Source organism: Odocoileus virginianus, chromosome 1, assembly GCF_023699985.2.
Source record: "Odocoileus virginianus isolate 20LAN1187 ecotype Illinois chromosome 1, Ovbor_1.2, whole genome shotgun sequence".
NCBI classification, from domain to species: Eukaryota; Metazoa; Chordata; class Mammalia; order Artiodactyla; family Cervidae; genus Odocoileus; species Odocoileus virginianus.
In genome coordinates, this window is record NC_069674.1 from 98,618,447 (window position 1) to 98,632,306 (window position 13,860).

The 13,860-nt window shown below is 44.8% G+C and overlaps 1 protein-coding gene across 3 annotated transcripts in view; it reads left to right on the forward strand.

Annotated features, from left to right (window-relative positions):
- Window positions 1–11,896, forward strand: part of SLC25A13 (solute carrier family 25 member 13) — a 226,378-nt gene extending 214,482 nt beyond the window's left edge. For all 3 annotated transcript variants that reach the window (XM_020869840.2, XM_070471249.1, XM_070471251.1), the window contains exons 16-18: window positions 10,131–10,289; window positions 10,391–10,481; window positions 10,744–11,896. In XM_020869840.2, the coding sequence (XP_020725499.2) occupies window positions 10,131–10,289; window positions 10,391–10,481; window positions 10,744–10,930 (437 nt within the window). In that variant the 3' untranslated portion in view covers window positions 10,931–11,896. The remainder of the gene's footprint in view (window positions 1–10,130; window positions 10,290–10,390; window positions 10,482–10,743) is intronic.
- Window positions 11,897–13,860: the final 1,964 nt, after the last annotated feature.

The window sequence follows — 13,860 nt, forward strand, 5'->3', positions numbered from 1 at the left end:
ATCTTACTGTCCACCTCCCCTTCCCCGTAAGACAGGGCGATATGGAAGACAGAGGTTGTCACTGGTTTTTTTCCTGAAAGGACAGATCAGCCACAAAGCTTGATGATCTTGAATATTCCACAAATCTTCATCAACTATGTAAGGAGAACTGAGCTACTTCCTTAATTTCATAACAAATACCAGAAGCCATGGCAAATGTCATGACCTGCAGTCACATTAAAATTAAGAAGGTTTTGGTTATAATGTTTTTGACCCTTGTTTTGGAGGTGCCAGTTAATATGGTAAATGTGAAAGGGAAGTAACAGTCATAAGTATTAGAAGACATGGGTCTGTCATTATTTGAAAATGATTATTTACCTGAAAATCCAAATTAAAACACCTTAAAATGAATCGGGAGAGGACATGTTGATGGGGATGCATAGTCATGAAGCCAGGGAGTAGGTAGGTGCCAAGGCCAAAGTGATCTTTGTTGTCATTAAAAGAAAGGAGGAAATCTGATCTCAAAATAAGCTGTAAGGAATAGTAATTGACCACTAACTTATTTATTATGAGAAATGTCTCAGTACTGTTTTTATGTGACATAATACACATTTTTATACAAAATGTAATTTTTATATTTTATACTTCAGTTGATCTCTTACACAGGCTGCATATATTTTTTGTTGGACAATGCTGTGATACATAAGATCCATCTGGGTTCAGTGAATATGATTTTCCCCTTTTATGTTTTGACAGGCATTTCAGTTATTCAGTATTACCTGACTTTCTCCAAAAAATTTGATTTGATTTAAAGTTAGATTGCTTTAGTAATATGCAACTTTTTAACAGGTGGCTGTTGGTATCTTAAAATGTAGAGAATATTACAATTTTGGGGGTCTATGTATAGCCGTGAAGACATACCCCACGTCCGAGGTAAGAGAAACCCAAGTGAGACGGTAGGTGTTGCGAGAGGGCATCAGAGGGCAGACACACTAAGACCATAATCACAGAAAACTAGCCAATCTGATCACACGGACCACAGTCTTGTCTAACTCAATGAAACTAAACCATGCTGTGTGGGGCCACCCAAGACGGAAGGGTCATGGTGGAGAGGTCTGACAGAATGTGGTTCACTGGAGAAGGGAATGGCAAAACACTTCAATATTCTTGCCTCGAGAACCCCATGAACAGTATGAAAAGGCAAAATGATAGGATACTGAAAGAGGAACTCCCCAGGTCCATAGGTGCCCAATATGCTACTGGAGATCAGTGGAGAAATAACTCCAGAAAGAATGAAGGGATGGAGCCAAAGCAAAAACAACACCCAGTTGTGGATGTGACTGGTGATGGAAGCAAGGTTCGATGCTGTAAAGAGCAATATTGCATAGGAACCTGGAATGTTAGGTTCATGAATCAAGGCAAATTGGAAGTGGTCAAACAGGAGATGGCAAGAGTGAACATCGACATTCTAGGAATCAGCGAACTAAGATGTACTGGAATGGACGGAGGAGCCTGGTGAGCTACAGTCCACGGGGTCGCAAAGAGTCGGACACAACTGAGCGACTTCACTTTCACTTTCACTTTCATATCTGGTTATAAACTTGGAAGATCTTTAAATACTGGGGACATCTCCATTAATTCACAGGATTGAGTTAAGACTAGTGGATATTTGAATTTATGTTCATTAGCCAAAGTGCTTCATGTATGAGAAGGTGAGGGTTGAGGCCAGGGACCTGAAATTGAGGAACCAAACTCTAATTCATTCTTAATTAAATGTTGCTTTTTTGATTAAAGAAGGGCATTTCAGAGTGCTTTATGAATAATATCAAGTGAAGGATATCTAATACTTATCAAATATTGTAGAGCAGCTCATCCAAGAGGGTCTTAATTTCAGAGTGGTGAGGTAGAGGAACAAGTCAGACTGCAGTGATGGTTCTGTGATCGTTGAATTAATTAGTCTAAGTAGCAATTCAGAAATACCTCTAACAGCTGTTCAGAGTACAGATATGGGAGAGTTATGAGTGTGACCGGTCATGATGCTTTCACAAATGTATTAGAAGAATTAAGTTAGGAGAAAAGTACCATTGGCACATAATTATATAAAATATAACAATTTTTAAAGTATGTGGAACATAAAGCTTAAGATAATTTAAAAGCAATTCTTAGATCCTTAAAAAAAAAAAGTAGTAGAGAAGTTGGATCAAGGTAATGAACTGAGCATGTTCATCCATCTTGTCTCACAAATACCTTAAAATGTTAGAAAATAGTTTTTATAAGTCCTTACTAGTACCAGCCTTCAGAAGACAGGAACCAAACTTGAAATGAGAAAAAAATGCCATAGCCCAAAACACAGGCGGAGAAGCTGCTTTTATTAATGTCAGATCAGTTCAGTTCAGTCGCTCAGTAGTGTCCAACTCTTTGTGACCCCATGGACTGCAGTACGCCAGGCTTCCCTGTCTATCACCAATTCCTGGAGTTTGCAAACTCATGTCCATTGAGCCAGTGAAGCCATCCAACCATCTCATCCTCTGTCATTCCCTTCTCCTGCCACCTTCAATCTTTCCCAGTATCAGGGTCTTTTCAAATGTGTCAATTCTTCACATCAAGTGGCCAAAGTATTGGAGTTTCAGCTTCAGTCCTTCCAATGAACACCCAGGTCTGATCTTTAGGATGGACTGGTTGGATCTCCTTGCAGTCCAAGGGACTCTCGAGAGTCTTCTCCAACACCACAGTTCAAAAGCATCAATTCTTTGGCGCTCAGCTTTCTTTATAGTCCAACTCTAACATCCATATATGACAACTGGAGAAACCATAGCTTTGACTAGATGGACCTTTGTTGGCAAAGTAATGTCTCTGCTTTTTAATATGCTGTCTAGGTTGGTCATAACTTTTCTTCCAAGGAGCAAGCATCTTTTAATTTCATGGCTGCAGTCATCATCTGCAGTGATTTTGGAGTCCCCCAAAATAAAGCCTGTTACTGTTTCCATTGAATTGTTTCCAGTCTGATTTGGAACAGACTGGTTCCAAATAGGAAAAGGAGTACATCAAGGCTGTGTACTGTCACCCTGCTTAACTTATATGCAGAGTATATCAGTAGAAATGCTGGATTAAGCACAAGCTGGAATGAAGACTGCTGGGAGAAATATCAGTAACTTCAGATATGCAGATGACACCACACTTATGGCAGAAAGCGAAGAAGTAAAGAGCCTCTTGATGAAAATGAAAGAGGAGAGTGAAAAAGTTGGCTTAAAGTTCAGCATTCAAAAAACTAAGATCATGGCATCCAATCCCATTGCTTCATGGCAAATAGATGGGGAAACAGTGGAAACAGTGACAGACTTTATTTTGGGGGGCTCCAAAATCACTGCAGATGGTGACTGCAGCCGTGAAATTAAAAGATGCTTGCTCCTTGGAAGGAAAGTTATGACCAAGCTAGACAGCATATTAAAAAGCAGAGACATTACTTTGCCAACAAAGGTCCATCTAGTCAAGGCTATGGTTTTTCCAGTGGTCATGTATGGATGTAGAGTTGGACTATAAAGAAAGCTGAGCGCAGAAGAATTGATGCTTTTGAACTGTGGTGTTGGAGAAGACTCTTGAGAGTCCCTTGGACTGCAAGAAGATCCAACCAGTCCATCCTAAAGGAGATCAGTCCTGGGTGTTCATTGGAAGGACTGATGCTGAAGCTGAAACTCCCAATACTTTGGCCACTTGATGTGAAGAACTGACTCATTTGAAAAGACCCTGATGCTTGGAAAGATTGAAGGTGGGAGGAGAAGGGGACGACAGAGGATGAGATGTTTGTTTGGATGGCATCACTGGCTCAACGGACATGAGTTTATAAACTCTGGGAGTTGGTGATGGACAGGGAGACCTGGTGTGCTGCAGTCCATGGGGTTGCAAGGAGTCAGAAACAGCGAGTGACCTGAACTGTTTCCCCATCTATTTCCCATGAAGTGATGGGACCAGATGCCATGATCTTAGTTTTCTGAATGTTGAGCTTTAAGCCAACTTTTCCACTCTCCTCTTTCACTTTCATCAAGAGGGTCTTTACTTCTTTGCTTTCAGCCATAATGCGAAGTGTCATCTGCGTATCTGAGGTTATTGATATTTCTACCAGCAGTCTTCATTCCAGCTTGTGCTTCATCCAGCCCAGCATTTCTCATGATGTACTCTGCCTACAAATTAAATAAGCAAGATAAAAATATACAGCCTTGATGTACTCCTTTCCCAATTTGGAACCAGTCTGTTGTTCCAGTTCCAGTTCTAACTGTTGCTTCTTGACCTGCATACAGATTTCTCAGGAGGCAGGTCAGGTGGTCTGGTATTCCCGTCTCTTTCAGAATTTTCCACAGTTTGTTGCGATCCACACAGTCAAAGGCTTTGGCATAGTCAATAAAGCAGAAGTAGATGTTTTTCTGGAACTGTCTTGCTTTTTCAATGATTCAGCAGATGTTGGCAATTTGATCACTGGTTCCAATGCCTTTTCTAAATTGAGCTTGAACATTTGGAAATTCACGGTTCATGTACTTTTGAAGTCTGGCTTGGAGAATGTTGAGCATTACTTTGCTAGTGTGTGAGATGAGTGCAATTGTGCAGTAGTTTGAACATTCTTTGGCATTACCTTTCTTTGGGATTGGAATGAGAACTGACCTTTTCCAGTCCTGTGGCCACTGCTGAGTTTTCCAAATTTGTTGGCATATTGAGTGCAGCACTTTCACAGCATCATCTTTCAGGCTTTGAAATAGTTCAACTGGAATTCCATCACCTCCACTAGCTTTGTTCATAGTGATGCTTCCTAAGGCCCACTTGACTTCACATTCCAGGATGTCTGGCTCTAGGTGAGTGATCACACCATCGTGGTTATCTGGGTCATAAAGATTTTTCTTGTACAGTTCTTCTGTGTATTCTTGCCACCTCTTCTTAATATCTTCTGCTTCTGTTAGGTCCATACCATTTCTGTCCTTTATTGTCAGATCAGAACCAGATAATTTCAGCCTCCAAGTGAACAGTGGATAAAATGCCTGAAGCGTGGGAGGGAGGTTGTAGGGTAAATGGTTAACACGAGTTAAGGAGCTGCATTTACTGCAGGACGGTAGCCTTGCCCCCCTCTCTTCTCCTCTTTATGTGAAGCTTCAGGCAATATTTGAATCCCGACTAAAAGCCCAGAGCTGTGTTCTACGGAAAGGAAACACTTGCCTGGAGAGAGCAGTTGTAAAGAACGGAGAGCAGGGCAAGGTTTATGGTAATTCCAGACCTTTACCACAATCACAGGGAAGGAAAGAAAAAAAGAACTAATGGCAGCTCTTCCCAAGAAGGGTAGGAAATAATTCCTCCTACTTCCAGCGCGAAGCACCCCACGTGGCAGCGTTTGGAAGGTCCCTGCCCTGCAGGCCTGTCTTTAACTCCAGTCCAGTTGCCAGGCCTCACCCATTTCCCCAAACCTGTGAACGGACCGCCCTCCATTCAGGAGCCCTGTGGGTGAGGCTGACCCAGCGGTGGGAGCCGTCCACAGCACTCAGCAGCCTGGCCTTTGAACCTGAATGCCGGTAGACAGCCAGGGGTCCTCAGACAAGAAGGAGCGCTCAGCTAAGTAAACGGGAGATGACAGAAAACACGCAACTCGGGGAACAGAGGAGAACTTTTAAGAGCTATCAGTAAGGTCCTCAGATTCGAAAGAACCAGTCAGGAAGCTTTCTCGAAAGTTAATGAAAAGGTGGCTAGAATTAAAAATCCATAGAAAAACACCAGATTTGACGCATGGGAAATAAAGGCCTGGGAGAAAACACACAAAATCCTCCAGAATATGGATCACAAATGGGGCTTCCCTGGTGGCTCGGTGATGAAGAATCCGCCTGCAGTGCAAGAGATGCAGGTTCGATCCCTGGGTCAGGAAGATCCCCTGGAGGAGGAAATGGCAACCCACTCCAGTATTCTTGCCTGGGAAATCCCATGGACAGAGGAGCCTGGCGGACTACGGTCCATGGGGTTGCAAAGAGTCGGACACGACTGAGCAACTGTACATGGATCACAAATATAGAGATAAGAAATAACAAGATTTAAGAGATATGTAAGATGAACCCAGGAGGTCTAACGTCTGTTTAATAGGACTTACCCAGGGAGAAGTATAAGGAAAAGAGGACAGAAAACCAACCAGTAATGGAAGACGGGCTCCTCGTCCACGGTGCAGGACTCCCTCATGCCCCGAGGAGGGGAGGGCGTGAACCGCAGTCTCCGTCCCCGTAGGCGCACTCGCCTTCAGGAGAGGTGCCGGTCCCAAGGCGGTCCCTCCCAGCCGGGGCTCACGGACCCCCACAGACCGCTGGGAGGCAGAATGGGTGTAAGCGAATTTAAGGAAGAGGAGAAGGTGGGGTATACAAAACGGAGCAGACCAAAGCTAAACCCTGGAGTCGGTCTGAATGCCTGCTCGCTTTGGTTTGCATTTTTTACCCAGGAAGGGTCACTGGGAGGCAGGTAACAGAAAGGAGGACAACGCTGGGGGCGGTGGTGAGTGCCACGTCCTCAGCCTGGCAGAGAGGATGTCAGGGCTCATCGGCTGCACAGACTGTAACCCACACCTGTGCGGCAAACATGTTGTTCAATTGAGCTGAGTCAGGAAAGGGTGAAATCAAAAGGGAAACACCTAGAAGTAGAGAAAAGAAAAACCGTAACCCCAACCCAGGATGGCCAGCATCGCCTCCGAGCCACCGCTGAATACCTTCAGTGCCCCCTAAAAGCAAACGCTTTTAATGAATTGTGAAAGGAAATCTAGTCATCTGAAGTTTGAGAAAACAGTGACATAGAAAGATGGAGAGAGAATGGATGGAAAAATATGTACCCGGCAAATACCAATGATAAGCAAGTGTAGCAATATTAATGTCAAACTGAATGGAATTCAGGGTTTAAAAACAGCATTCAGAAGCCAGAGGCGTATTTCACACTTACGTAAAATTCAGCAAGGAGCCTCACTGTAGTATCAACATGATGTTGTCTTATAAAACCTCAAGTTAGAAGAATGACAACAATGTGATATTTTCTCTTTCTAAATCTTTATTAGCTGCTGATATATCATCTAGATAATGTACATAAGAGTACAGAGGGATTTTGGCAAACTCTTAACCTTGATTTCCAAATAAACAGCTGTTAACTTTGTGTCCCATAAACAGAGAAGCACTTTTTTTTTTTTTTTTTTACAAATACTAATGGAATATTTGTTAAAATTAAGGATGACTCACCCCAGAGTTGGTTTTTTCTTTTTTGGTCTTATGATATCTGTTTATTGGTCTTTGCTGGGGTTTTTTTTTTTTTTTTTTGAGATACAGGTTGTATATAGTATTATATAAGTTCCATATGTACAGCATAGTGATTCACAATTTTTAAAGATTATATTCCATTTGTAATTATTGTAAAATATTGGATGCATCCCCTGTGTTGTACAATATGTCCTTGTACCAAAATTCTATTTTGCCAATCATGCTTTCTTTTTGTGGTAAACAAACTTCTACTCTCTAGCTCCTGAGCACCCCCTTAAAGAGTTATAATTTTTTTGATTGGCTGGAGAACATCCCTGTCATACATAGTAGTAGGTGGTCCGAAGATCTCATCATATGTCTCATCACTGAAGTATCAGGTGGGAGGCAGGTTGGCTCCCAGTTTCCTAGCTTCCTCTTGCTCTCCCATCTTTGGGACCAGAGAAAACTTGACCTCTTGATCAGCGTCATCTTATCCTTAAGCAAGCCGGGAGGAACCAGGCAAATTTGCTCCGAGTCTCTTCCATACCTGATCCCCCAAATCAGCATATGTCCGGGAGCCAAGCTCTTCCTGGTAAATGCTGCCTTCCTGGCCTTGCTGTGGAGCAGCCTGATGTTGTTCTCCAGGTGAATTTAGCAAGGCTCCACACCAAATATCCCACCCCTCCGCAGCCCCAGCAGCCGCCTCCGGGCAGAGGGGGCAGCTGGGGGTGGAGACATGAGAGTCATGTGCAGGCCGCCCTGTTTCCAGCACCCGCCCCCACTCCACACATACCCACACACATACCCACCCCTGCTCCACACCACAGACACACACACCCACACACACCCACACACATACCCGCCCCCACTCCACACACACACACACACACACACACATACCCACACACACACACACATACCCGCCCCCACTCCACACACACACCCACACACACACCCACACACATACCCGCCCCCAGCTCCACACACACACCCACACACACACACACACACACACACACCCGCCCCCACTCCACATACACACCCACACACACACACCCGCCCCCACTCCACACCCACACCCACACACCCACACACACACATACCTACACACACACCCACACACCCACACACATACCCGCCCCCACTCCACACACCCACCCACCCACACACACACACACACACACACACATACCCGCCCCCTCCACACACACACACACACACACACACACACCACACACACACACGCTCCACACCATACACCCACCCACACCCACACACCAGTTCTGCCAGACAGCTTATTAAACATCTTACACGTTTCCCTTAGCGTTCCCATCCCACTGGTCAGTGTCTCTCCCTGCCTCCCCAGTACTCCTCTCTCTTCATAGCAAGTAGCTATTTGTGAAAACCACCCTAACTGAAGGAAACTCGTTACCCATTTTATGTCTTGTGCGTCTTTCACTGTCACACTCTGCCACGCCTGCCCACCCTTATAAGGAGGATTTTATTACATGTCTAAAGCAGACAGCCTTGCTAAACTCTTTCTAAACCAGGAAGTGAAACAAAATTGGTGGTGTGAACACAGTGGGTTTCTAAGCATTTTTCATGTTTCCTTCCATTATGTTGGAGGATAAATTCCTGGCTTAAAGTTAAAATAATTCCTCTACGCTAATAGGAAATTCAGTATGACTTATCCAGTGAAACGCTGGATATAAAGTGAGCTTTTTCACATGCAAAGATGCCATGTGTTTCATAAAAACTGTTCAGATGAATGGTTGAGGAGCCTCGGGAAAGATGGAAGAGGAGAAGATACAGCTTAGCGATATAAATGCAAACGTGTACTATGCGGATTCCCCTGGGCGCACACGCACACCCTGTAACTTTAAAGCTGTCTCTTAGAAGGATGAGATGGAGCTGTGAGCCAGACCACGTTGGTTTGGACCGAAATTCTTACAGAATTATTAAGCCTTAAAAAAAGCAAAGGAGATTTATGCATCTGCATTTGACCAATTTGGTTTGGAATAGGTTCATAATGGAAAAGTAATAAAACCATAAGAGACAGTGTCTTCTGAGTACAGTCTCGCTTTTAAAAAATCTAAACATGGGCTGCCCCAGTTTGGATAAAATGACTGTAGAAAAATTTCCCATTGGTAATTTTGGGAGGGTGTTTTTTTGGTTGTTGTTGTTGTTTCTTTTTCATTGATTACCAGCCAGTACAAATTTTAAAATTTCTGGCAGATATTTTTTTCAAGAGATGTCAGTCGTAGGAAAGAGAAATCCTAAAGCATTATCTGTGGGTGCCTCCCCCCAGGTCACCCCCACCTTCACACATGTATGCGCGCACACACACACACACACACACACAATGTTTGTTTAGCTATCAGTAAAGTCTTTTCTGGTGTAACCGGAGAGGTTAGGGTTTGGAGGGTGCGAGTGGTTGAATGTGTGCAAGGAGGCACCTCCGGTGACTGCCAGCAGCCGCAGAGAAGCAGGAAGAGGAAACGGATAACAGGCTTCACCTCTGAAAAATCAGACCCAATAACTCTGATTTCAACAGGAAAGCAAAAAAAAAAAAATTAAAAATACAACAACCGAAAAAAACCCCAAATCTTTCTCCATTTGTTTTCAACCACTTGAAGTTGTGTTGATCTATAATTCCTCGAGACTGTGTAAGAATATAAGCGTAGCAAGCGGAGGCTGGTGGTCTGGGGAAGGAGAGGCGAGGCGTGGCTCCACTGGGTATATTGGAGCCGCCATGCCTGTAGATGGGACTCACAGCTCTGCTTCCCAGAGGCGACAGCGAACAGGCTTTTGACTCGATCCCAGCCTTGACTTTCTTGCCACGCCTGGCAGTTCACAGCACAGTTACTTTTATGCAGTGAGAACGCACCCCGACTGCAAAGGTGCTGTCTTTTCTGGCAGGTATGCCGGCAGCCTCACTAGTGACCCCTGCTGATGTTATCAAGACGCGATTACAGGTGGCCGCCCGTGCTGGCCAGACCACTTACAGCGGAGTGATAGACTGCTTCAGGAAGATCCTGCGAGAGGAAGGCCCGAAAGCTCTGTGGAAAGGAGCTGGCGGTATGGAAATAAGTTGCTCTTAATTAAACCGTTGGTGTCAGGTGAATTTTTACAATCTTAACCGTGTCTGTTATTTCCTATTCTCCCCCCCTCCTCTAAAGCTCGAGTGTTTCGGTCCTCCCCCCAGTTTGGTGTAACTTTGCTGACCTATGAATTGCTCCAGCGATGGTTCTACATTGACTTCGGAGGAGTGTAAGTATCTTGCTAAACTTCAGCTGCTTCTAATGCTGGGTTGTCATCCAGAAAGGTATGTCCTTTCAGTCCCTGTGATGAAGTAGAAGAGATGTAGGAACATACTGATATCATGTTATCAGATTCATTTCAAAAGGGAACACACAGTAACCAGAATTCTACACCTCTCCTCTATGATCCAGATGTTAGCAGTTTTTGAATGTTGTTTTTACCAAGTTAAACAAAAACCCTCAGATTCTCACCCTATTTTCCCTTCTTGTAGGAAACCCATGGGATCGGAGCCAGTTCCTAAATCCAGGATCACCCTGCCTGCCCCCAATCCTGATCACGTTGGGGGCTACAGACTGGCAGTTGCAACATTTGCAGGGATTGAAAACAAATTTGGACTTTACCTGCCTCTCTTCAAGCCGTCAGCATCTGCCTCACCAGCCGTGGGTGGAGGCCCATAGGGGCCCAGCACCGGGCCATCGCTGCGCCTCTGGTGTGACTGGCGGAGAGAACTCCCCGTCTCAGTGGGAACACTTCACGCCTTTCACTTCCGTCTCCTGTTTAAATTCAAGTCGAGGCTTTTGATAAGGTGCAATCATCCCTTCTTCTGTGTGTTTTCCTAACTAGATCATTGTGAATTTATTCATAATTATTCTTTGGGCCTCTTCTCACAAACCTGTGTTGGTACCTGACATCTGCTGGGACTTGGTCAGCATTAACCTGATCTGGAGGAAGAAGCAAGTCTGAATAGAAATTAGAACCATTCTCCTCAGATTAGGATTACAGCCCAGAAGAAGCTACTGAGAGGCAATCACGGTGCTCCGAGCAGTGTTCCTGTGGCTCTTTAACCTGGTAGGAAGCTGGGTGCATATTTATAAAAAGTGAAATAAACACTGGAAGAAATGAAAACATTATCAGAAATAGCCAGCCTGGCTTCAGATTCTAAACACACACTAATTCTGACTCTGGATTATATTATGAAGCTTTGATGTGAAACATGTTGTTTTGTAATGAAAACCACATTGAAGATGTTTAATAATTATATTCTGTTACTGGTACTCAGGCTACCAGGGAAAGTCTTTGTACTTTAGAGAAAGTACTCTTGGCTCTGCACGCGACAGATGGAGAAACCCAGAGACACAGCCCCTCTCCTGGCTTGGGATGACTGCTCGTAGGAGGCACACATGCTGACCACTGCCTGTTTCAATAAACACTGTAGAAAAACGCATGCCCTCCGTTACTGATATCTGCCCTCGCCCCCTCCCAGTTCCCCGTAATTGGCATCCATTTGCTTTTAAAATCCACTTTATCTTGAATCATGGAAAAATACATTGTAATATGCATTTTTATTTAATTTGTGGTGCCTCAAACAATGGTCAGAAGGCTCCTGTGTTTGTGAAGAAGGAAATAAACTATTTTTAAAGCTACTGAGTGTTTTTTGCTCTTGTTACGTCATGTGGCAAATGACTGCAATAGTTGTCATCATTGGACTCTTGGTGTTTCATTTTGAGGGTGACTTCATATCAGCATGGGTTTGTCTTTCTGGTCTCTCACGGTGCTACGTACCCGCATCTTCAGTACGCCAGTGTTCAGTGTGAGTAAGAGAGGCTATTTAAGTTTGATCCCAGATGAGTGAGGAACCTAGCAAGCTGACCCTTGCTCTAGCCATCCTCCTTGCTTTCTGTAGTTGCTTACTGTGAGAATTAATGTGAATACCGAGTTTCACTGGAGGTTGGGCATGAAAACTGGTACAAAGTGGCACTGGTGTCTTCTAATGCTGTCTGAGTCTTCCTTGTACCAAAACCGTGGACCACTGTGCGCACCCTTGGGTCATACCTGATCAACACTGTAATGACCAGGGGAACGGTGTTAGTCTTGAACAGAATTTCAGGCTTCTCTAAGGCTGCCGTTGTGTTCCTAAGAGACTTATTCTCAGTTGAGTTTGAACTTCCTATGTCTCCCACATTTGCCTCCAGAAGAGAGCCATTTTTCAGTTTCTGTCTTGCTGTAGGTCAGCAGGTTGACATTCAGAGTTGCTGTTCAAAATGGGAAAGTGTAAAAACCGTCTGTGAGTCCACTTTGTTGTTGTTTTGGGGTTTTTTTTTTTTTTTTCCCCCCAGTGAACAAAAGCTTTGTTATTCTCACCAGAAATAGGACAGATGTATACATGGCTCCCTCATGGTTTTGGTTTGGCAAACACCAAAGAGAATGCCCTCCGTCTCCCTGAGCTTGCCCCCCTCCCCCAGTCCCTTGCTCAATGTGACAAGTAACATTTATATTTTAATCTCCAGGACCAGTCACAGGACTCCACATATTTCATAGAAATTTAGGTGGTGTTACAGTCACACAGCACTCAAGCTTTGCTATTTTGAATGTGGAAAAAAGTCCTCTGAGTGTAAACCCTGCCTGCCTGCCTGCCTTTCTTTTCTTCAACTGCTTGAAATTTTATGGAAAATCAGATTTTCCAGGTATAAATACTGACCCAGATCTCAAGACATGATGCACTGCCCTGCTTGCTGCTTTTTTGTTTTAATATTTGCTTATTTATTTGACTGCTCTGGGGTCTTAGTTGCAGCATGTGGGATCTAGTTCCCTCACCAGGGATCAAACCTGGGCCCCCTGCATTGGGAGCTCAGAGCATTAGCCACTGAACCACCAGGGAAGTCCTCCTGCTTGCTTCTTTAGGAGCTGTTGCATCTGGTGGGAGAGCATCTTGGCTTCCCTTAGTCCTACCTGGAGCTGAGGATGATTCTCTTTAGTAAAGGAGAGAGCAGAGAGGTACCAGGAAGCCAAGGAGATAGGCCCACACGGCTGTGTTTCTTTAAAATCCTTGGCTTAGTCTGTTCAGGGGTAGGCTGTGACTGAGACACTTCGAAGGAGGCCCCATTTCCACCTGAGTTGTGCTCAGTGGGTGGTGTGACTGTGACATCCTTGGACAGGACTGCAGTCACCGCGCGGTGAAAACCACGTCAAATTTGTTCTGGGTTTTCCTTCTTCCTGAAGTGACAGCACAATCCTCAGCAGTGCTGTGGCCGCCGCTTATGCCGTGGTTGTTTGCCTCCTCCTCGCCAAGGGGCTGAAAGCTGAGTAACTCCCACCCCAGCGGGCCAGCCTCCCCCTGCCCCGCCGGCCCTGGAGTCTCTCCCTCTGCCCCTGTCCACTCCTGATTGCCGGAGGGGGAGCGGGGGAGAGGCCTGCCTTTTGTGCAGCAACGTTTTTTCTAGGAGGGGAAAAAATGTGGAGCTGCCCACAGAATGAACACGCTGATTCTTGGGCTCCAGCCGTGGCCGGGTTTCTTGAGGCTGGGTGGCATGCTGTCGCCAAGCTTATGCTTCACCTCATAACCCACAACCGTTCGCTGTGCTCCCTGGGGTTGCCTTAATCCCAAGCA